The sequence below is a fragment of the Lepisosteus platostomus genome, chromosome 3 (genome assembly GCF_059453375.1).
Source record: "Lepisosteus platostomus isolate fLepPlt1 chromosome 3, fLepPlt1.hap1, whole genome shotgun sequence".
NCBI lineage: Eukaryota > Metazoa > Chordata > Actinopteri > Semionotiformes > Lepisosteidae > Lepisosteus > Lepisosteus platostomus.
In genome coordinates, this window is record NC_142613.1 from 79,134,112 (window position 1) to 79,157,793 (window position 23,682).

At 35.3% G+C, this 23,682-nt stretch overlaps 1 protein-coding gene across 2 annotated transcripts in view; it reads left to right on the forward strand.

The window, feature by feature from the left end:
• The window catches only part of tbc1d32 (TBC1 domain family, member 32), a 69,426-nt gene that overhangs the window by 10,568 nt on the left and 35,176 nt on the right, over positions 1-23,682 (forward strand). For both annotated transcript variants that reach the window (XR_015935552.1, XM_088627005.1), the window contains exons 13-23: positions 76-213; positions 1,420-1,509; positions 2,241-2,383; positions 6,787-6,914; positions 7,916-8,117; positions 11,303-11,382; positions 11,567-11,705; positions 13,678-13,765; positions 15,589-15,707; positions 16,805-16,924; positions 18,354-18,442. Coding sequence is in view for 1 of the 2 variants with exons in the window: in XM_088627005.1 (XP_088483131.1) it covers positions 76-213; positions 1,420-1,509; positions 2,241-2,383; positions 6,787-6,914; positions 7,916-8,117; positions 11,303-11,382; positions 11,567-11,705; positions 13,678-13,765; positions 15,589-15,707; positions 16,805-16,924; positions 18,354-18,442 (1,336 nt within the window). In the remaining variant the exon portion in view is untranslated. The remainder of the gene's footprint in view (positions 1-75; positions 214-1,419; positions 1,510-2,240; positions 2,384-6,786; positions 6,915-7,915; positions 8,118-11,302; positions 11,383-11,566; positions 11,706-13,677; positions 13,766-15,588; positions 15,708-16,804; positions 16,925-18,353; positions 18,443-23,682) is intronic.

The following is a 23,682-nucleotide window of genomic DNA, read 5'->3' on the forward strand; positions in this document are numbered from 1 at the left end:
AAATTAAAAAGATTAAATAAAAAATATCTAGTGCATTTATCCATATGTGTGTTTATATTGTTGCCTTTCCTTAAGGGACCACCCAGAGGATGTTTTACACAGCCAGACAGTTAGAATATACATATTTTGTTCATTCAGTCTGTCTGCTGGGAAGGCTGCTTATGTACACACACGGGAGAAAACTTTTCCCCATAAAACTGAAAAGAAGAAAAGGTAAGAAAACAGTAACAACTTTGGTTTACTTTGCTCTCTGCATATGTAGTTATATTACCTCATTTTTGGATCTGAAAGTTTTCGACCTGTGTTGTCTTCTTTTGGATTGTGCTTTAATAGGCAAACCGCTTCAATAAAGAATGCGCGGCCAGTTGTTTAAAACATTTTCTATAAACACTTTAAGTATTAAATGTGAAATACCAGAGACCTTAATGTGGAGGTTTTGTGTTATGATGTGTAAGGAAATGTAAAATATTTTTTTTCAGGGTGTTAGACAACAGAACCTGTTGGTGTGGAAACTGTCTGTAGAGTTTCCATAGGTACTGTATGTACAGAGGCAGCAATGTAGGTTTATTCACCACCTTCCCTTAACCAATGCCCTGTGTTGTTGAATTATAAATAGTGTACGCACATTTGTGAAATAAACATTTTTAATCAAAACCTGAATCTTCACAAAATCTTGTGGATGAAAGAAGTCAAATGATATCAAAAACTGCAAAGAAAAATTGAAAACTAAAATATGTTAATTTCAACATGTAGTCTTCCTGTCTGTACTTTGTGGAGGCACATTTGGCAGCAATTACACTTTAAACTTTAAAGTGTTTTTGGATAAGTCTCTGCCAACTTTGTGTAGCAGGATGATGCAGTTTTCTTTTCTCTTCGCAAACTTGCTAAAGCTAAGCCTATTTGGTTGAAGATCATTAATTTATGGCAATTTTCAAGTCTTGCCATTTTCTGATTTTCTATCGGACTTAATTCAGGCTTCTAGGGACACTCAAAGGCATTCAGTTCTTGTTAAGCCTTCCACGGTCTCCTCTATTGTTATTGTTGTATTGTTGTTATTATAATTGTGTCCTATCTTGTGAAATCTTCTTATTTATTGTTGTAGTCTTCTTATTTATTGTTATTGTCATCCTGTAAAGCGCTTTGAGAAGCCACCTTTAAAGGCGCTATATAAAATAAAGTTTATTATTATTATTATTTTTATTAAGCCATTCCACTGTAGCTTCGGCCTTATGCTTTACATCGTTGTCTGCTGACAGGGGAGTTTTTTAATCCACGTTTTAAATAAATTAATTTTATGAAAATAATGTTGTACTTGACATCTGACAAAAATACCTGGAATCCGTGAATGCCCAGAAAATTCTGTATTTCAGAAAAAAGTACATTATCTCTAATATGTATTAAAACTATTTTTATTGACAGATCCAGTGACTCTGACAGACCTGATAGTGATTCTAATCAGAATAATGTACAGACATCCAATTCCATATTACAGTGAAATCCCACATGTTGGTAAGCTGTTGTCTAAGCATACCTACAGTATATTCAACCTAATCGTGAAATTAAAGTAAAAGTCGTTTTAATGACTGAAAACTTATTTTTATTATGTTAACTGAAGAGTTTGTACTTATTTTCCTTGTGGAAAGCTAAACACATGTAAGTTAAATAAAACAGGTACAGAGCAAATTTGCCCAGAAGAAAAATCAGATCCCCCTATTTTTTAGGAAAAGACAGTTTTATTAGTACATTTTGTATTTAAGTATTGAATATTTATCTTAATAACAATATGTATTTTTTTAGTTGTAATGTATTATTGTTTGGTACTTACAGTAGGTATAAACCCTGCACCTTTCAATGGTAGTTACTAGATTGATGTATTTGAAAGTCTAATAAATTGAATTTTTTTAACATAAAGACTGACCTATTTTAACGATGACTGCCCTGTCAGTACTAGAGCAGCTACATGGAAATCTGTTACCGACATACTAGAAAAAGTCCATAGCAATCTTAGGTAAAAGAAAGTTTTTGGTTTGTTAGGTATACAGTGAAAAATATCCTAATCATCCCTGATATTTTACTTATCATATACACAAACACTTTTAATTAAGAACAAATAATTGTTGTACTACTGTCTTGGATAAAGAGGTCAGAAAATGAATGCATGGAATTGTTGAATTAAATTATTTTCCTTCAATTTGTGTCTTGAAGATGCTGACTGATGCTCACTAATGTTTTATTTGTAGATTCCCTTTCACCAGCATGCTTTGTGATGGATGTTCTGAGAACTCTCTGTGACCGTAAAGAGTGTGCAGTGGAGTGCTTGTATGCTATTGCTGTCATTGAGTTGCTTTTGTCTCCCATCATTGCCCTACTCAAAGGAAAGCAGGTAAGAAGAAAAGTCTGTTTATCTGTTGTCAAAGATTTGAAAACAACAATGGAAGTACAGAGGTACCGTGGAGGAACCCAAAAGGGTTGGATCGTTTTCACTGTGATCCTTGATTTACCCGAAATAGATAAATATTGTGAAGAATGCACTCAGTACATTGATAAAGATGTTGGGCCCGATATTGATCATCTGGATGTAAGGACTTCACACAGAAGTTGTTCATTTCCACCATGGAGTTGGGGCGAGTGGCTTGCAACAAGAGGATTGTTTTGGATCAAAATGGCACCCAGCACAACCAAAATGTGGTGAAATTTGTTTTATGGGAAATTACATTTTCAGGCCATTCATGAGCCACTATCATACCCTTTATGATTCAGTTTAATGCAGTAATTGGACATAGGGAAGAGAAAACCCCCCGATGACGCTGTGCTTTGTGTGTCCTGCAGTGGTGCTGAGGATGTACTGTAGAATTGGTGCTGCAGGAAGACCAAGTACACGTCTTGCAGATAAACCAGAGAGCACTTGAACACGGGCTTTGTCCACAGGAGGCAAAAGCAAGGAAAATGCATAAATCTGCCCACTCACAGCAAAAAGTGGATAATCAGCGCTAGAATTAATACACACTCTTGACATATTTGTTACAATGTTAGTAAAGTTTACATTTATATTATTGCTTAACTGCCATTTTTGTGCATGGCTATTTTTGTTTTCTGTTTTTGAGTATGTGCTGCATTCATGTTTAAACATTATATCAAACTACCACAAAGCTTTTACACTAATAATCACATCACAATTTGATTTATTACAAGTAATACATATATTTGTTTTTTTCAATTAAATTAAAATAAATAAAATAAATTTTTACAGATCTGATTCAAATCTGTAAAGATTCAATTGAAAACTTTGTTACATGTGAAGGAGGCTGAATGTCTGTAACAGCTGCAAAAGAAGAAACACAAAGTGAAATGTACTGATTGTGTATGTACTGTACTCAGCCCCCAAAGTCAATACATGGTGGAAACAACTTTGGCAGGAGTTGATGCTTCTAGTATTTTTGAATACTGTGTCATTATTTTGGCGGTCTAAACCAGTTGTGCACAGTGCAAAGTTGTAATTTTTTCTTTTCTTCCTGAAAATATTGCTCCAATTCAGACAAGTTCATTAAGAACATTCACCCCCTTTTCGTGTCAGACCTCTCCAGTTGGCTTTGTACTTCAGGTCATTGTCCATCTGAAATGTGAATTTTCCAACCCGTTACAGATTTTCTGGGGACTCAAGCATGTTTTCCTTTAAGATTTTCATGTACTTTGCTTACGGTCCATTTTTCCTCTTATTCCTGATAACTGTCCCAGTCCCTGCTAATGAGAAACATCCCCATCATGCTGCCACCACCATGGTTAACAGTCTGACTGCTGGTGACTGGGGTGGTGCTGACTGGGAGATGTGCAGTATTGGGTTTGTGCCAGACATAATGCTGAGCATTTATAGAAAACAAATCTTGACTGACCACAAAATCTTCTGGCGTGTGTCTGCAGTATATCTCTTGTGAGATTTAACACAAATATTTTTCAGTAAAGGCTTGGTTCTTGCTACTCACCCACACAGCTCAGTTTTGTGTTTGTGATCAGAATATCGTCGATGTATGAATACTGACTCCCATCTGGGAGACAGAACTTTGCAAATCTATCAGAGCCACTGTTGGCTTCACAGTGGCATTCCTAACCAGCTCTCTGCTTGCCTGGCTACTTAGTTTGGAAGGAAGGTCTGATGGGCATTCCCTTCTTAATGATGAACTTCACTAAAAGGGATATTGTAACCTTCTCCTGACCTGTGCCTCTCTGCCACTTTATCCCCGATGAGTTTCTAAAGCTCCTTGGTGTTCATGGTTGATTTGACATATCACTATGTGAGTTGTGGCATAAAGTTCAATATCTGTCTCAGGAAACATAAAGATGCATAAACAGATGCATGTACTATGAAGTCAAGTTAAATCACATTGATTGCACAGAGAAACCATTTCACTAATTTCTATCTTTCAAACTATTCATCTGGTGGGGTGGCGCAGTGGTCAGCATTGTTGCCTTGCAGCACTGGGGCCCTGGGTTCATTTCCTGGGGTGCTCTCTGTGTGGAGTTTGGGGAGAACATGGTTCTTCCTGTGTTTGCATGGATTTCCTCCAGGTGCTCCGGTTTCCTCCCACATTTCGAACACATACTAGTAGGTTAATGGGCCTGTGGGAAAGCTGGTCCCACTGTGAGTGTGTGCCCTGCAAAGTACTGGGTCCTGTCCAGGGTGCATCCTTGCTAGGACAAACACCGGCTCCACCATGAGGCTGTGTCGGACACAAGCGGTTAGAAAATGGATGGATGGAACTATTCATTTGCACCTCAACTGATTTAGGGTTGTTGTAGAAAAGGGGCTTCATACTAAGTGTTTTTACGTTTCTTGAATTTATTTGCTTTCTAAATATATCAAATTCTAATATAAATCCTATATGTCCAAGTTCTACATATAGCACATACAGTCAATACAATATGCACAAGTGCCGTGTTTTCCACCTAAAGTTTTGTGAACTGTCTGTTGTGTCGCTCTGCTTTGTTTTCTTCTTATGTTCTTGATTTTTTTTAAAAATTTCAGTGTCTGCTCAACACTGTTATAGTCCATTTGGTGCCCTAGAGATTTAAATATGATATGGATACCCAACAATGGCTTTTATAACTCAACAATGGCTTTTATATGTAAAACATAATTTACAGACAATTTTACAACTTTTATTAGAAATTACATTGTTGCTGATGGACATGATATTCAGTGCTACTTTCCGGTGTCTATGTACACTGCAACATGCAGTATTTCCCATCTGCGTCCCTTCTGGGTAAGGGAAGTAATGAATGAGTAAAGTAAAGAATGCTACTGTTCTTTAGAATAACAATAATGCAGTATAATTATTTGCATTTAGGTTACATGGTTCAAAGAACTGTGTGGTTTGTGAAGCTAATGGAGGTTTAAGGTAAACATGATTTGGAATGCTGGGAATAAGATTGCTATTGTGAAGCAGTTGCACTTTCAGGTTTAAAAAACTATAGACTTGTGCAAATTATATTGTTGAAGAAAGTGTGAGTTTACATATTTACTCTAAACAGTGTTGCACAATAGTACATCAGGAAATAACCAAACAGTATGAGACACTTGAGTTCTTTTTATTCTTCACTACATCTGTAGTCATAGAGTAATTACTCTTGCTCAGACTTTGATAAACAAGTCTTTATTAACAATAAATAAGACAACTGTACAGTACACAGAGTTACACACCATATGTTTGTAACACTTAATCGCATACAGTATGTAAGATATTTTCCCATATGTTAGTGTTTTGTCCAGTGATCAAAATCTGGTCTATTGTTTCATAAGTGTGATGCTAACCCAATTGGAAATGTATAATCATTACAGAATCCTACATCCTACAGGCCTTGAAGTCCAGAATCCTGTTCCCGAAATCAAAATACACAATACACAAATACACATTTTTGCAGGCCAGAGAAAAAAAAGAAACCTCTAGTAGAACCTCTATAGAAACCTATAGACATGGAATTGACTCAGAACAAAATTTTGTTTCTTAAAACATAGATGCCCAAAAGTGAATGGGAATCAATCATCCTGTTCTAACAATGTACCACCAAAGTAGAGGAGACCATTTTTAGCCTGAGGATTCCACAGTAAAGGAAGTTAGAATTTCTTAAAATAAATGAGATGGCATGGATGGAATATCTATAATAATCCTCAGTTTACTTAATCAGATTGTGGTCTCCAAGGCTGGTCAGAACAAGGATTTATATCGTGGACAAGCTGTAGAATAACAGGCTGATGATGAGGTTCATGTTCCTTCCCTTCTCTCTTTCTGTCTCCTTCTGTCTCCTTTCTTTACTCTGCCTTGCCTCTGTATTTATGCCGTGTTCAATTGCTGTTGAATATTTATTCTCCAATATGTTGGTCTGAGTGATTCACAGTGAAGTTTAATTGCCTCTTAGTCCACACACAGCTAAGTGAACACCTCAAAATAATTTTATTGCATAAGACGTTTTGAAACAAATTATATCTAAATTTTGCTACACCCTGGTCATAACAATAGCAACACACATGAAACACCTTGCCTTAAGAGCCTGAAGTTTGGAAACCTTAAAATGGATGAAACTGCAGTGAAATGTGTGATATTTTGTTTTCATACCTACTGTTTGAACCAGACTGAGTTTTTCACATTAATGTATAATAATTTATTATATTTTTACTAAAGATATTATTTTCCAGAATATTTGAAGGTACTGTGTATGATTTATATGTGCAATAATATATGCAATATAAAATTTTCTTCCCACAATTTATTTCATTGCATCTCTGTATCACAGGTGAATTTAACCTCCCCTGAGACAACATTGACTCACATAGCTGATATATTGGCAAGAATTGCAACTACCGAACGGGGTCTTTCCCTTTTTCTATATGATGGAAACTTCATTTACACTGAAGGAGAAGGGTAAGAGAATTGTTTTCATTTTGTACCAATGAACACGTGATTTTGCTTAAAGGCTTTGAAAATGGGAATTGAATACATGCCAAGCTAAAGCCTGCAGGTGTCCGTGTGGCATAAACATGTTAAATCGGTGGGAAAAAAACCAACAGTTTCGGGCTCTAGCCTTACTACTATGTGTGGCTTGTTTTAAATGTGACGAACGAATGTCTTTTCTCCATCGACATCACTTAAAGGTTGATGCACACTACAGAGCAACATCCATTAAATGTAGTTATAATTCTTAGTCTTTGTTACATTTTAATAAAGAAATTTAATTGGATCTGAAAAGATTATATGAAGGAAAAAAAAAAGCCATACTGACATTTCCGTACTCTTGGAAGAAGAGCACCCGAAGAAGGCTTCACAGACAAAACGTGTTTCTTTTCTTCTCTTTCCAGCATGGAATAAACCTTTACTTTTTTCTTTGCAGCCTGCGCATGCTGATGCACCTACCTTCTTGTACTCTCTTTCAACTCTTAATGATTGTCAGTCCCAGAGACATCAGATTGTCTCAGGGTGTTTTGTTCATTTACAATTAACTCCAGTTATGCAGCTGTTAAAAATGATTTTGCACAGCACATGTATTCCTATTTAACTGGTCTTGTAGTGTAGGTGAATTTAATCAACAAATTTATTTGGTGTCCAGTAGATGTAAAGTTATGCTTTTCAGTGGTTTTGAAATCCATGTACTGCATGTAAAAAATGAGTGATGTGGGTGGGGTTTGAAATGTGACTAAACTGATACAAAGGATCAAAATCAGGCAATTGGCATTAATTGTTATTGTATTTATTTTTAAATGTGATTTTTTACATCATTATTCTGAAGAAATGTCTGTGGTAGTGTATACTTTCTTGAGCCCTCCAATTAAAAGAAGAAAGATTTAAATCTTTATTATTTTTATTTTCATGAACTCTGAATTTACAACTTTTTCTTCTTATTCTTTTTTCTTCTTTTTTGCATGTAGCATTTCAGCAGCACATGTGATTGTTCAGTTTACCAAAAAGCTACTTGCTGATAAGATCTCTGTTTTGTCGGAAGCTGGGCCATTAACCAGCTTGAAAGGAGCCTTCATCTTTGTCTGCCGTCAGATGTACAACACATGTGAGGGACTTCAGGTGCTCAAACCATACGGCCTCCACGACTGCATAGCTGAAGCTTGGAAACAGGTGCTTCTCTTTTCAGTAGTACTGTAAAAAAATAAACAACTCTGTGGAGTTTTTGAATGTTGCAAATATTTTAATATTTAAAAGAAGAATATCCAGTGCATTGCAAATGTATTCACTCCCTTCCAATTCTGTCCCATTTTGTTGAACTACAAATGATACAGTATGTGTATTCACATTTTTAATGTGACTATTTTTAATCAAAACTTGAATGCTCCAACTGAACTCTTTCATATATGCCAAAAGATAGACGACAGCAAAAACTGTGAACAAAATAAAAAATTCAAATGTAGCAAATGGAATATCTTTGGAAAGGAATGAATACTTTTACAAGGCACTGTGTGTTCTGTAAAGTCTGGGTCAAGCAGTACATTATTTGCACCCTGGAATGCAATTTAGGAAAAATGGCTTGATCAAGGTTTCAGAACCACGGGAATCAGCACTGGTTGATATAGTATTTAGGTGTTGATTCATTAATATATATTTGAAGAGCTTTGGATGATGGCATAATGTGAATTAGAGTTATAAAAGCCATTGTTGGGTATCCATATCATATTTAAATCTCTAGGGCACCAAATGGACTATAACAGTGTTGAGCAGACACTGAAATTTAAAAAAAAATCAAGAACATAAGAAGAAAACAAAGCAGAGCGACACAACAGACAGTTCACAAAACTTTAGGTGGAAAACACGGCACTTGTGCATATTGTATTGACTGTATGTGCTATATGTAGAACTTGGACATATAGGATTTATATTAGAATTTGATATATTTAGAAAGCAAATAAATTCAAGAAACGTAAAAACACTTAGTATGAAGCCCCTTTTCTACAACAACCCTAAATCAGTTGAGGTGCAAATGAATAGTTCCATCCATCCATTTTCTAACCGCTTGTGTCCGACACAGCCTCATGGTGGAGCCGGTGTTTGTCCTAGCAAGGATGCACCCTGGACAGGACCCAGTACTTTGCAGGGCACACACTCACAGTGGGACCAGCTTTCCCACAAGCCCATTAACCTACTAGTATGTGTTCGAAATGTGGGAGGAAACCGGAGCACCTGGAGGAAATCCATGCAAACACAGGAAGAACCATGTTCTCCCCAAACTCCACACAGAGAGCACCCCAGGAAATGAACCCAGGGCCCCAGTGCTGCAAGGCAACAATGCTGACCACTGCGCCACCCTACCAGATGAATAGTTTGAAAGATAGAAATTATTGAAATGGTTTCTCTTTGCAATCAATGTGATTTAACTTGACTTCATAGTACATGCATCTGTTTATGCATCTTTATGTTTCCTGAGACAGATATTGAACTTTATGCCACAACTCACATAGTGATATGTCAAATCAACCATGAACACCAAGGAGCTTTAGAAACTCATCGGGGATAAAGTGGCAGAGAGGCACAGGTCAGGAGAAGGTTACAATATCCCTTTTAGTGAAGTTCATCATTAAGAAGGGAATGCCCATCAGACCTTCCTTCCAAACTAAGTAGCCAGGCAAGCAGAGAGCTGGTTAGGAATGCCACTGTGAAGCCAACAGTGGCTCTGATAGATTTGCAAAGTTCTGTCTCCCAGATGGGAGTCAGTATTCATACATCGACGATATTCTGATCACAAACACAAAACTGAGCTGTGTGGGTGAGTAGCAAGAATCAAGCCTTTACTGAAAAATATTTGTGTTAAATCTCACAAGAGATATACTGCAGACACACGCCAGAAGATTTTGTGGTCAGTCAAGTTTTTTTTTCTATAAATGCTCAGCATTACCCTGGTGGTGGCAGCATGATGGGGATGTTTCTCATTAGCAGGGACTGAGACGGTTATCAGGAATAAGATTAAAAATGGACCGTAAGCAAAGTATGTGAAAATCTTAAAGGAAAACGTGCTTGAGTCCCCCCAAAAAATCTGTAATGGGTTGGAAAATTCACATTTCAGATGGACAATGACCTGAAGTACAAAGCCTGGAGTACTGGAGAGGTCTGACAGGAAAAGGGGGTGAATGTCCTTGGCTAGCACTGTCAGAGCCGTGACTTTAATCCAGTAGAACATTTTTGAAGGCTGGATGATTGCAGTTGATCAGCTGTCCCTAATGAACTTGTCTGAACTGGAGCGATATTGCCAGGAAGAAAGGAAAGAATTGTACCTTTCCACTGTGCACAACTCGTTCAGACCTCCTAAATAGAAGCACAGTGCAGAACTGGTACAGTATTCAAAATAATAAAAGCAGTAACTGCTGCATAAGTACTTCCATGAAATACTGACTCAGGAAGCCAAGTACTTAAGCAATCAGTAACTTTTACTTTGTGTTTCTTCTGTTTTAGATTTGCAGACATTCAGCCTCCTCCAAAAATACCATAGTTCAGGTCAATCTTTACAATTCTTAATAAAATATTCAGTTGAAACTTATATACATTGCTTGTAATTAATTGAAAAGGGATATTATGGAGAGGGATGAATGCTTTCCCAAGGTGCTGTAGCAGGCTTATCTGTCTAGCCACCGTGCTGCCAAACAATAATTTATCCAGCTTACTATGAAAAATGTACATTATGTACAATGTACTATGAAAGTGTACTATTTTTTATTTCACTATTTAATTTAAAACAAAAAGGATCATATTAAACAATTACTTACAATTAATTTTTGTTTTGGAATATTTAAAAATGTTTTTGTTTTGTTACAACTTTTTTAAAAATTATGTTTTGAATTCTGAATATTGAAATATTCAGCCTCACTTTCCATTTCTATCCCAGAGTTTCCAGCTCATTCTGGCTCAGTTCTGACCACTGCCTTTCTCCCAGTAATCTGTACATACAGTACATCAGCTAGGCCTGCAATGATGCAAGTTTGAGGGTTTGTCAGAATGGTTTCACCTGATTGTACCATGAAAATATAAGTCACAGCTTCAACAGTGTGATGGAAATAGATTCTTTGAAAACAGTAATTGCCGTCTGATATGGGAAATTTATATTTTCCATTCACTTTGCTGCTAAGGTATTCCTCTGTTCATAAGAAGAATGTTAGTTTAGAAAGGGAAGGGTAAATGGAATACCAAGTTAAAGAATGACCACAATGAAATTTAACTTTTTGATTTGTTTATAGTGAAACCATTTCAACACATCAGAGCTCTTGTTTAATGTTAATGTAAAATATTTGGCCTTATATTTGATTTGCCTTCGTTTTCAGACAGTTTCCTTGTCAGAAAGAGTTCCAACTCCAGTTCCAGGAGATTGTTCAAGTTCAGCTACTCAGGATTCACAAAATAAGTGAGTAAAGCAGCACAATGGAAAACACACCAGCCTGAACCAAAAAATAAATATAATAAACACATGAAGCATTTTTAGTATAAAGAGTTATAATGTATATTTAAGACTAAATTCTAGTTGGAATGTGTTATTTGCTAAATGAATGCGGATTTGGTTGTAATTGTTTGCATATTTATTCAATTAGCATGGTCTGGGAAGAGACTTTACTGGACAATCTCTTAAATTTTGCTGCAACACCAAAGGGGCTTCTGCTTCTTCAGCAGACTGGAGCCATCAATGAATGCGTCACCTATATGTTCAGCAGATTCACGAAAAAGCTGCAGGTAACTTGTTCTGGCTGTAATTCACTCCTTGTTTCTGATTATTTGGGCTAATTTCTTGGCCATTGTCTTGTCTCCTTTTACACAAAGGTTTTTGAAATTCTTGATATGCTTGTAATATACATGCTCTTGTTAATTACAATGTGGTAATTTAACTTAAATATTTAATTCACACCATGTACAGTGCCTTGCAAAAGTATTCACCCCCTTTGGACGTTTTCACATTTTAACATGTTACAGTACAGCATGGAACTATGATGTATTTAACTGAGACTTTTTGCCACTCATCAACACAAAGTACTCTATAATGTCAAAGTGGAAAAACAAATCCAGACATTTTACTAAATTAATAAAAAATAAAAAACAGAAAATAATTGAATGCATAAGTATTATCCCCCCCACCCCACCCCAGAGTTAATACTTATGGTATTCCATGCTGTGACACAATAAAATGTGAAAATGTCCAAGGGGGGTGAATACTTTTGCAAGGCACTGTATTCTTTGTAAAGAACCTTGTGCTTATTGGTTAAAAAATTTAATTCCACATTGAAAAGGAGGAAGAAGAACAACAGAATGGCTTTGGATGCCTTCAAGTGTGTCAGCTTCCTCCTCCTTTCTCCCTCAGACCTGCAGAAGGCTTCTTCATCGAAATATTGTTTCTTCTTCTGTTTTCAGCTCACATGCAGGCATAATATTGTATCGCATATTAAGTGGTACATTTACTTTTCAGAACGCCAGGGAGTCATTACATATTATCTTTGTTACAGTGTATCTTAGTATATTACTAAGAAAACAAGTGGTTTCCAAGTTGTCTTTGATAATAAGTTCATCTTTCTGTTGTTAAACCCAGTAAACATTACAGTATCCACTCACAGATTCATCCATGGACACTGGCAAAACTTTTTTTCATTGAATCTTGGCACTGGCAAGACCCTCCTACTTTTATAAGAGTAAAATCACTGCTCGTAAGTCATATTGATCCACTTCAGTTTACTCATAGTAAATAATTTTCTTCCAAGTGGATTGCAATAATCTGCCTAGGAAAATATACTGGCTCTGAAATAAAAAAAAAGCATTTTGTGCTTTTGTCTGATTTACTGAGTTAATTAGGATAAATACACTTCATTTGTATATATCTAGTGGTATACCATTTACAGGAGATATTCCAATTTGCACAGCAGACATGCTTTGGTTACAATAACCAGTATAAAACCTGTCTTAGGTAATGGAGGTGAATGCACTAAGCTCTTCCTGTAATGTTTGGACATTAAGCTGACATTCAGTCACAAAGGTGGGTTTCTTCATATGTAGAGTCTGTCTGTCTATATGTGTGAAAGTTATGTCCCCGAGTTCCAACATAATAATGTTTCATTACTAATTTGAATTAATAAGATGATTTACTGACCATTACCAGTAAAATGTAAGGAACAAATAAACAATTGTGTGACCATTTTAAAGCCATTTGAATTCTTACCCTTTTTCCCCACAACTGCCACAAGTCCTGTTGTCTTCTCTGTACCAAATTAATCCATCTTTATGCAAAATAAATAGCATACATCATAAGAACATAAAAGATTACAAACCATCACAGGCCAGTTAGCACTGAGCCAACCTAACTTGCCTGGCTTTGAAATCACTAGGTGTCTTTCTCTTTGGCAACTGTCTAGCTCTCTAAAGCCGTATAAACGGGCTGAAGCTTTGTTTTAGGTGAAATAGTCAACATGACTTATGTATCCCGCTAGTCTCCATAATACAGACTTTTTTGAAACTTCTAATTTGAGTTGTTATTTGATAGATTTGTTAAAGGAAATCCTATGCAGGTAGACACACCAAGTTATGATTTTTTTCAAAGCAGTTTTTTCTCTCAGATGTAACGATTATGTGAACAGTCATCTACTACGGTTGTATTGGCATTGCTGCGATTACATGATTACTTGCTTAAAACATGACGTTTACAGTATTTTTTTAATTTCAGGTCAGCAGATGTGAGAAATTTGGTTATGGAGTGATGGTTACACAAGTAGCAGCAACAGCTCCTGGAGTGGCAGCAATCTGGAGTTCAGGTAAATATTTCAATTTAATTGCCACAGCTAACGTTATCTTTATTCTTTTTGAGAAACTGCGAATATGCAGTATGCAGTACATACGAACAAGTAATAGTTTTATTCCATGCTGAAAAGAGAAAAAAGAAAACACAACGTTTCGGCCGTGGAGCCTTCTTCAGGTGTGAGCTGAGTCTTCAGGTGTGACCCTCACACATGAAGAATGCTCCACGGCCGAAACGTTGTGTTTTCTTTCTTCTCTTTTCAGCATGGAATAAACCTATTACTTGTTCCTTTGCAGCCTACGCATGCTGACGCAGCTTCCCATCTGAACTAATACAGTACATACTGCATACAGTATATACAGACACCACCCCACACAACACTTTTAAGATAACATTAGAAAGCAGAACTATCTTAACAGACTGAACAGAGACAGTGATTAGATAGTGATTCTCATGATTTCAGAATGAAAACACCTTTCCTTGAGGTTCCTCAGTCAAGTAGTTTATATACAATATATAAAATCAAAGTTCTCAGCTATGGACATCCATTTGTCCCTAATTAGGGTTGATTCATGTGGCATAGTTGACACTGACAAGTGCATTAGAAATTGATGTTTTTTACATTACATTTTGGAGCACCTTTCAGGTTTATGGTGCATATTGGGAGCTAGCACTCTCTGTGAGTTTTCGGAATGTGAATTTTAATTAGCTCTTTCAATTTCACAATGCTAAAAATGCAGAACAGAAATATTCAAGTTGCATTTCACTAACATTGTGAAACAACCAAAGTCACTTATTATTCATATTCCCATAACTCATAGCAGATGTTTGATCATAAACAACATGACAACCCTGAAGGGTGTTCCTTGTAATATATATAATATACTCTGTATAAAGTACTGTAGCTGCAAGAAGTTTGACTGGCAAAAGACATATCTGTGACTTATTGGTAAATTAAACCTGAGTTTTTAGAAGTTTACTTGCTCTTGCTTGCTGATCACAAGTGTTATATTTATACATCGTTGCTGGAAGCAGGGTTGTTACTAAAAACATCTCTCATAATGAGAAAAAAAGACATTGTTCATGTCTTACATAGATCCTTCAGCAAGAAGATTTCTCTTCACTTTGTGTACCATTGTTATGGTATTTGCTGTTTTTTATATTTTGTCATTTCTTGAGAGTGATATTTGTAATTATGTCACAAAGCATTCTTCAAGAGATGTTTTAATTAATTAAATTAGAAAAGAAGTATTGGTTATTTGTACCTGATGCAGAAGTGCCACTTGTATTTTAAGTACTCAGATCCATTCAATGAACTTAAATTTTAATCTATTTTTGAAACCCCAGGAATATATGAAAATCAAGTTTTGCTAATTGGCTTTTGCTTGTATTTTGTTAAAGTTTTCAAAAAAATATTTAGGAATTAACACAATGCTTTTCAACCTATCTATATTTCTTTCTCTATCAGTAAAATGTTACTTCAGTTTATTTTTCTGACTGCATGTAAATATGCAGATGGACAATGTGCCATTTTGTAACACATACAGTAAATTAAAAAAAATCAACAAGTATTCAAACCCTTACATATTTTTTCACATTTTGTTGATCTATAAACTGCAGTCGGAATGCTTGAAGTAACACTCTTTGCATTTGTTGAAGTGGCAATTAATAATTGTTATATACTGTATATATAGCGTGCTTCACACATTCATGGCAAAAACAAAAAGAAAAGGACTAAAAGTAAGTAAAAACCTTAGTTTGTTTTTGTAATTGCTAAATCATATGTTTTATAAATACTATGTAGTAGTAATTTATCTTGTATTTGTTCTTTCGTGCCAGGGTTTGTCCAAGCAATTGTTTTGGAATTATGGTCTGTTCTTGAATGTGGAAGAGATGAGGTGAGGATGATTCATCCAAAATCCACTCCAATGGATCCTATTGATAGAAGCTGTCAAAAGGTACAAGAAGTACTGAGTGTTAATATGGTTTCAGTCAAGAGACTTATTGCAGGTTGCAGGAGATTTCTTTTTGTGTCTGTGTATAACTGCTGTGGCATAGAACCTGCCCAGAGATGAATTTGGGATTTGGAGGATATTTTTTCTTCTTCTTTCATTCAAAACAGTACATTTCAAGAATTTCAATCTCAGTGCATTATCTAGTTTTTTGTCTATATTAACAATGTATTATGCATGTTCTAGTGAATACGAATACATTCAGTCTGTATTTGAACATATTTTCAGTATTCCCTTTCTTCCAAATAAAGCATTATTTTTTGGTATTCATAAAATAATATCAGTCTGTAATATATTTATTTGTGTAAAAAACACAGTGTTGCTTCGTCTGATTTGAAACAAAGGTAGCACTGTCTTTCAAAACAAGCCCAAACAAGCTCATCTCCAGTCAGAGGGAAGAGAGAAGAGGCGTTTATACAAATATAACAAGTAATTATTTAAAAAAATAATAATACATGTGTACTTTAATTGGTAAACCACAGTTGACCAGCAGCATACTGCTCAGGGTACTAGATGTGTTTTATTAAATTTCATTAAATTGGAGTGGATAAAATTCAGACTCTGTCAAATGACGTGCATATACATTGGCATCAAACACCAGAACTGCTCCTGCAAACACTTGTAAGGTATAATTTTGTGTGATGATAAAAGATTGCCTTCAAAGAAAACCGTGCCAAAATGCGTTCCGAAGTTCTTGAAAGGTGTAGGTGATTTTCCTGATAAGAACCAACCCTTAGCATGACTGGGTGCGGGCCTGCCGTGATGTGTGTGGAGCTCTCTGCTGCTCCGTGGTACCTGGTTTTACACTCTAGAGTGCTGCGCTTAGCACTGTCACATCCTCATTACACGGCGCTCGTTGTAGCTTGTGTGATTTTTACTTTAGGGGTCCTTTTCTGAGAAATGCAGAAATGAGTCAGGGACAGCGTTGTAGTGTTTTGTTATTCTTATTGATTTTGTTTTTGAAAGACTAAAATCAATAGAAAGTACAGTAGTTCTTCCAAGTAAATAAAATATTCATATTGTGAATTCTTCTTCATCCCCAGTCATTTCTTGCTCTGGTCAATCTGCTGTCTTCTTACTCTGCTGTATACGAGCTACTTGCTAAGCAGGAGCTTCCAAACAAGCCCGAATACCCCCTGCGAGAGATGCCCACCTCCATCATTGTGAGTTAGCTGCATTGAATAGTAAATGCTTTTATGGTTATTTTTGTAGATACAGTAAGTAGTTTACATTTATTCATCTATTGTTTTCTCTAAAAAAAATTAAATTATAGTAGGTATAATTTTACAGTTATAATGTTTTTTTTATTAACAGTTAGTTATTTTTTAAGTCGTATGCTTTTTATGCATGAAATACTGGCAGCGACAAATGATCAGTCAGTGACATGTATAGATTACATCTGCTCACTAAAGTCATACTGAGGGATAAAACTCATCTCAAGCTTCAGAGAGCATCAGTGTTAGAAGAAATGTAGTATAGGTAAGGGAACATATTGCACGGATAGAAAGGTGAGAATTAATTTAGGGCTTATTTGTTGATATTCACTGTATTGAATTAAATTCAATTTTCTTGTTTATACAATTATATAGCCTCTTTTTATTTATGAAGTTTTTTTATCCTTATAAATGTAGCATCAGAATTAGTGTTATAATAGAGGGAAAGTTATCACGTCATCATGACTTCATACACTGATTAAGTGAAATGTTTTAATTTATGGTTACATTATGATTTTGTAATGTAATAAATTTATATGCATTTATTCAGAAATACAGATTGATTAAACAAAAATCACCCCCTGATTTGTATTATAAAAATGTGTTACCTTCTTGTGATTTATCTTTGGACTGAAGGTTTACAATAAAAAACATTATTAGCACTTAATAACTGTTTAATATCCGATTTTGCATTCTGTAGTGAAGTTGGATAACATATAACATCTTGTTTTACACTTACACATTTTTTTAAGATTGCATACTTGACATATTTAAGACTAATATTAAATATACTAAATAGAATTATTAAATATTTTCCTATAATAATTTTAAATAAATATTGACAGGAGAAAGATAAATGTTTAAAGCAATAAAAAATAATCTTTCAATAGTGTAATTGTATTTCTTCAACTGTACATGTAGGTTGTGCCACATGAGGGCAGCATTAGACAATTGTTACTCCAGTATAATTGTAATGATATTTTATGGAATATTTTACATTTTGTATATTTCTGGATTGCATGTCTGCTTTAAAAGTATACAGTTAGTAATCTGTGGCTTACTGCCTGGGCCTCATATTTTTACCTGTATTGGAATATGATATAAAGCCATTAGACCTTGTTATTTGTTATCAGAATTGTGCAGTGATTAAAATGGTTTTGTGTGTTCTATTGTAAAGACTTGCCAAGTGTTGGGTTTCGTTTATTACATACATTTTTACAAAAATATGACCATTTGCATGTTTTAAACGTTTTTCATACTTTAACCTACCATGTGAAGCAGTGCTCTCAAATCATGGAATAAAATTGCTGCTTTATATAAATTTTAGTGATGCATCCAGTTGTAATATGGTTTAATTTTCCTTTTTTTCCTTTTACAGGACTTAATTGACAGACTGATAATAATTAATTCAGAGGCTAAAATACACTCATTGTTCAACTTTGAGCAATCACACACATTTGGCCTCAGGTAAGATACTAATTCACTCTCAGAATGAGTGAGCTGGAAGTTTAAGATAATCGACTGATTATTTAAGGCACGACTGATTCACCTGCTATAATTTCACTCTGTTTTTAAATCCTTATAATGTTCACTCTGTTTTTAAATCCTTATAATGTTCAGTTTGTCTTGATTAGCTGTCTGTAGTAATTGTATTTAAATAATTGGTTGACAAGAAAATTGCATTCTTTGTAAATTCTGTTGAGTATTTTTAGTTGTTATTTAAGATATATGTTTGTTCTTTTAATAATCTAAGGGTTGATGTTATGCTGTGGTGCACGAACAGGAATAATTAAATAAGCGCTAATGCATTTTCTCCAAAGCCAACTGTAATAGACCCTAACCCTACCAGATCAGTCCCTATGTCTGCATTGACAAAAGCTCATGATGACAGTGAAAGTTTATGACTTTTCTGTGCATAAATACCAACACAAAATCAGGTTAAAAAAAAGCACCTAACAACACCAGCAGTTGCATGCCCTTTTTATACCAAACCCAGACCTACTAACACCCGTGGTAGAATATGCAATTCCTTTTCCTTGACCACATAATTACCAAATTACCCTGTAGTGTGACGATTGACAAACAGTAGAGGCCATATAGCAGCCTCTAGTGGCTGGTCGCTGCAATTACAACCTTTTCTGATTGCAGCCTTTTAATCATTATCATTGTCATTATAAATTAATCTGTTTATGAGATAATTTTAATTTTCTGTTAGTCAGCAGACAAAAAATGAAGCTCTAAAACAGGAAAAGCATATCTAACATGCAGTGTAGTTGCTCAGTTTGAAAACAAATAGTGGCAAATTTTAAAAACTACAGTAAATGTCAGAATATGTATTCATCTGTATTCCTAAGTTACTCAATAGATGTTCAAATGAGACATGCTTACAAATTTGTAGTATGGTGCATTCTATCATTATTTTTGCTTTAATGGAATGGAATGTATTTATTTAGGATATAGCAAACTTTAAATATAATGTGATCACCTTAAGGTATGACATCCACCACAATAAGTGAAAATATCACAAAATTTGGTGTCAGTGTTTCTGTCACAATGGCATGTTTGGTTCATAGACTGTATAGTAAGAAAATATGTTTATTGTCAGATAAAAATGCCCTGTGACATTTTAGTCTGTTTTGAATTTTGAAAAATACTGCTGTGCTGAAAAACCCTTTGCTTATGTCAACCAGTGAAGAATGGCTACATTCTTCATAAAGTGATGTAGCTTTTATTAAAATGTTGTGGATGACATTCTTTAATCATCTAGTAGAAATGATCAACTTTGCACATTTGACATGCAGTAATGTAGAAAGGGTTTAACTAGGCTGCATTGAATTAATTTCATTATCTGATGATGAATAAATATCTCACAATAAAAATGATATATAACAAAACACTGTGCAGGGTTGGGGTATTTAAAATGTCAAAACAACAGCTACCAGTGATGGGAAATGTGCAGATGCCATATCACCCTGCAACTCACAACTGGCAACCCACTGTAGCTCAGCAGGTGTGAGCCTGGTCAGTACTTGGATGAGAGACCTCCTGGGAAAAACAAAGGCTGCAGCTGGAAGAGGTGTCAGTGGGGCCAGCAGGGGGCGCTCACCCTGCGGTCCATATGGGTCCTAATGCCCCAGTATAGTGACAGGGACCATCCTTTGGATGAGATGTAAAACCGAGGTACTGCCTCTCTGTGGTCATTAAAAATCCCTGGGCGTTTCTTGAAAAGAATAGGGGTGTAACCCCGGCATCCTGGCCAAATTTCCCATTGGCCCTTACCAATTATTGCCTCCTAATAATCCCCATCTTGAATTGGCTTGATTACTCTGTTCTCCTCCCCACTGAGAGCTGGTGTGTGGTGAGCGTTCTGACGCTCTATGGCTGCCTTCGCATCATCCAGGTGGGGCTGCACATTGGTGGTGGTGGAGGGGAGTCCCCATTAGATAAGACTTTACTGATCCCGAAGGGAAATTGAGGTGTTACCTGTAAAGCACTTTGAGTGGAGTGTCCAGAAAAGCACTATATAAGTGTAAACAATTATTATTATTATGGATGAAATCACTATGACCGTTACACAATGTAAGAACTGGATCTGTCGAAAAAGACTTTTAATTTGCACTTATATTAAGTCAATGTTCATATCAAAATAGATAGTTTTTTTAATTCTCTATGCTTTCTAAATGGTGTTTCCATGTATTGAAGAGTCTTTGTATTAGAAGGGATCTGCTGTTTGTGGGTTTAATTGGCTAATTTTCCAATTAAATATGGTGTTATCTACTTTGAAATAAGTAATGCACAGCTCCCATGGGCCAATAGAAAGTTAAGTGCATCACTCAGCAGAGGGAAACGTTGTTGCTTGGATGGAATAAAAAAGCTCCTTGGAGATGTGAAGGTCATAACATTTTTCTGCACCACCAAAAACATTATTGTAGTATTTTTGTTTTCAGATATATCTCTTGTGTATCGATTGAATCTAGTGTGCTATTTGAGTTTCACAAATTATTTTTTCATAAAAGCTCAAACGTATGGTGGAAAACGTTTTCAAATAACTAATCACAATCATCAGAAGCACTGCTTTGAAAATAATATTCCAGCTGAGCCTTCTTCTCACTTAAAAAAAATGTACCTCTTTCTTAATAGTACATTAATGGGCTTTTCTTGCAGTTCATCTTGTTCAGTTTTATGGAAATAAACATCCATCCATTTTCTTACCGCTTTGTCCATTATAGGGTAAAGGGATTAGAAAGGGAGCCTATCCCAGCAGGCAACAGGATCCATCCCGTACGGGACACTGGTCAATCACAGGCTGCACACACACCTCAAGGCTAATTGTTCCCAGACCCCACACAAACACAGGGAGAACATAAACTCCACACAGCACTCCAGGGAAAGTATTGAACCCAGACCCCAGCACTGCAAAGCAGCAATGCCAACCACTGTGCCATCTAGTTAAACTTTTTTTTAATTAAAAGTATCTGTCAATGAAAACATATTGCAATTAAGAAACACGCGTAATCCCTTAATGAAATCCTTATCTGGCATAAGATGATAATTGCTATGTCTATAGAAATTTTACATAAGCATAAGTTAAAGCATTTTCATAATTAAAGATAATGATTCCACATATTGCTGCAATTTGTTTGTCAGCGTAAGAGCTTTTTATATTAAGATCAATATTTATAGAACTTGGAAGCTATTGTATTGGCAGGGTGTCAGAAAACTATTAATGCTATTATTGTATCAGAACTGGAAAAAGAAAGTGCTTGTGTATTTAACAAGAAGTAGATCTATGTTGTTCCATTTATTTGCGTATTTTGTGTCTGTTAATTTCAGAACAATGGGAATTATAGTGAATAATTATTTGGTAATGTTTCAACAACGTGATAAATTAACTCACGGTGTTATAATTAACAAACTTATTTTCTTGTCTGAAAAAGAGACTGTTTATATTTGAATTAAATGCAAACTAACTACTACAGTCTTTAACACAGAATATAATAATTAGATCAAAGAGCTGATCTCTGGTACCTCAAGGGAGACTTTTGACTTGTAATATGCAAAATGGACCAATTAAAAAGTCTTATTTTGAAGAGAAATGCTTACAGTTTACAAATCACTACAGCATAAAAGGGGTAATTGTGTTATCAGATATTTTGCTTTTCTAATTATTTGACCTTGTTTATCTCTATCTACTGAATCTAAAATACTAAAAAGAATGAACAAATGTAACAACTTAATTAAGACAATGCACCCTGGATGGGATACAAGTCCTTCACAGTTATATATATATATGTGTATATACCATTTGTAATTCAAGAAAATGGGACATCAATTGGATGGGGTGGATACTTTTGCAAGGTATTGCATATCCATCTTCCACCTTTACTTTAGTTTTTTCCTACAGTTGAACTGAGCTCTGTGCTTTTTACCCAGATTCTGTATGCTGATCTTTGTGGGCTTTTCTGAGCCATTTCTGTCTACTGTTTTTGATTGGGCAAAGCTGGCCCTTTGTGATGAAAGGGCCAGCTCATCTCATCCATTTTAAAATTAATAGGAACTTTAGAATGTGGTAATATGTGTTATTTAATCTCCAATATGTTTTTAAATTTATTCATTTATTTTTGTTTTATTTTTTTTGTTCATATAATTATACTCATCTGTCGTTATAGTATAATAATTAAGAAAATCTAAAATTTAATCACTAAATTACTTGGACTACAAAACTATTTTATGTACTCTTTATTCACATCATTTTAGAATTTGTCTTTCAACTTTGCTTTCAACTGATATGGTTACCAAATCGCGACAGAAGATTTTGCCATTGGTGTTCCCGATATAACTCTTGATCCATCTGAGGGGAGAAAAATATACTGTTGCTGAAGCTGAAAAATAAATAGTTTTGGGGAGGTCAGGTCAGACGATGCAGTTCTGTCTCCTGTTGTACAGTATTTGTACACATCTGCTGGAAAAAATTGGAACATCTCACCAGAATACGCTTCTCGGAAAGCCAGATGTATGTGCATCCAGATTTTTTTGCGCCACACTGTATTAAAGTGCTGCCTATGTGCTATATATTTAAAAAGATACTTTCAGTAAAAGTATTCTTACAGTAATTATTCTTTTGAGGACTGAACTGAACTGATTTTGAATGATGTCCAATGTCAGTTGTTCAAAGTATAATTGCTTGAAATGTGTTTGCACATCTTTACTGTCATCTAGACTCTTTTAGGGGAAAGTTTAAGATCACTGACCATTTCCTGACATACTGTACATAAGTGAAACATTCTTTCTCTGAGGTAGTTCTTAGCTCAGTTCTCCTAATCTCTTCAGACAGAAATTTACATTGCAAACACAATCAGTACATGAAAGAGCAGATCAGATAATGAGAATATTATTAAATTCCCTTAGTAAATGCAAAACTGTTCAGCTGCAAATAACCCCATTTACATAATGTATTGTGTCATTGTCACATTTTCCAGATTGTGACAAAGCTCTAGAATATAGTGACAGAACTCTTTAAAATTTTCTTTAGTTAACTGTGCAGAGTATCCAAGAAGATAAATTCCAGCATGTGGGTGTCATCCACGACAGTCATATTTGGAAGACTTTGGCATCCAGTAATTGTGTGCACTTTGGGAAACATTTTAAAATGAAGTTCTGCCTACCACTAGATTCAACGTATGAGTATAGCAGTGAACAAGAAGTAC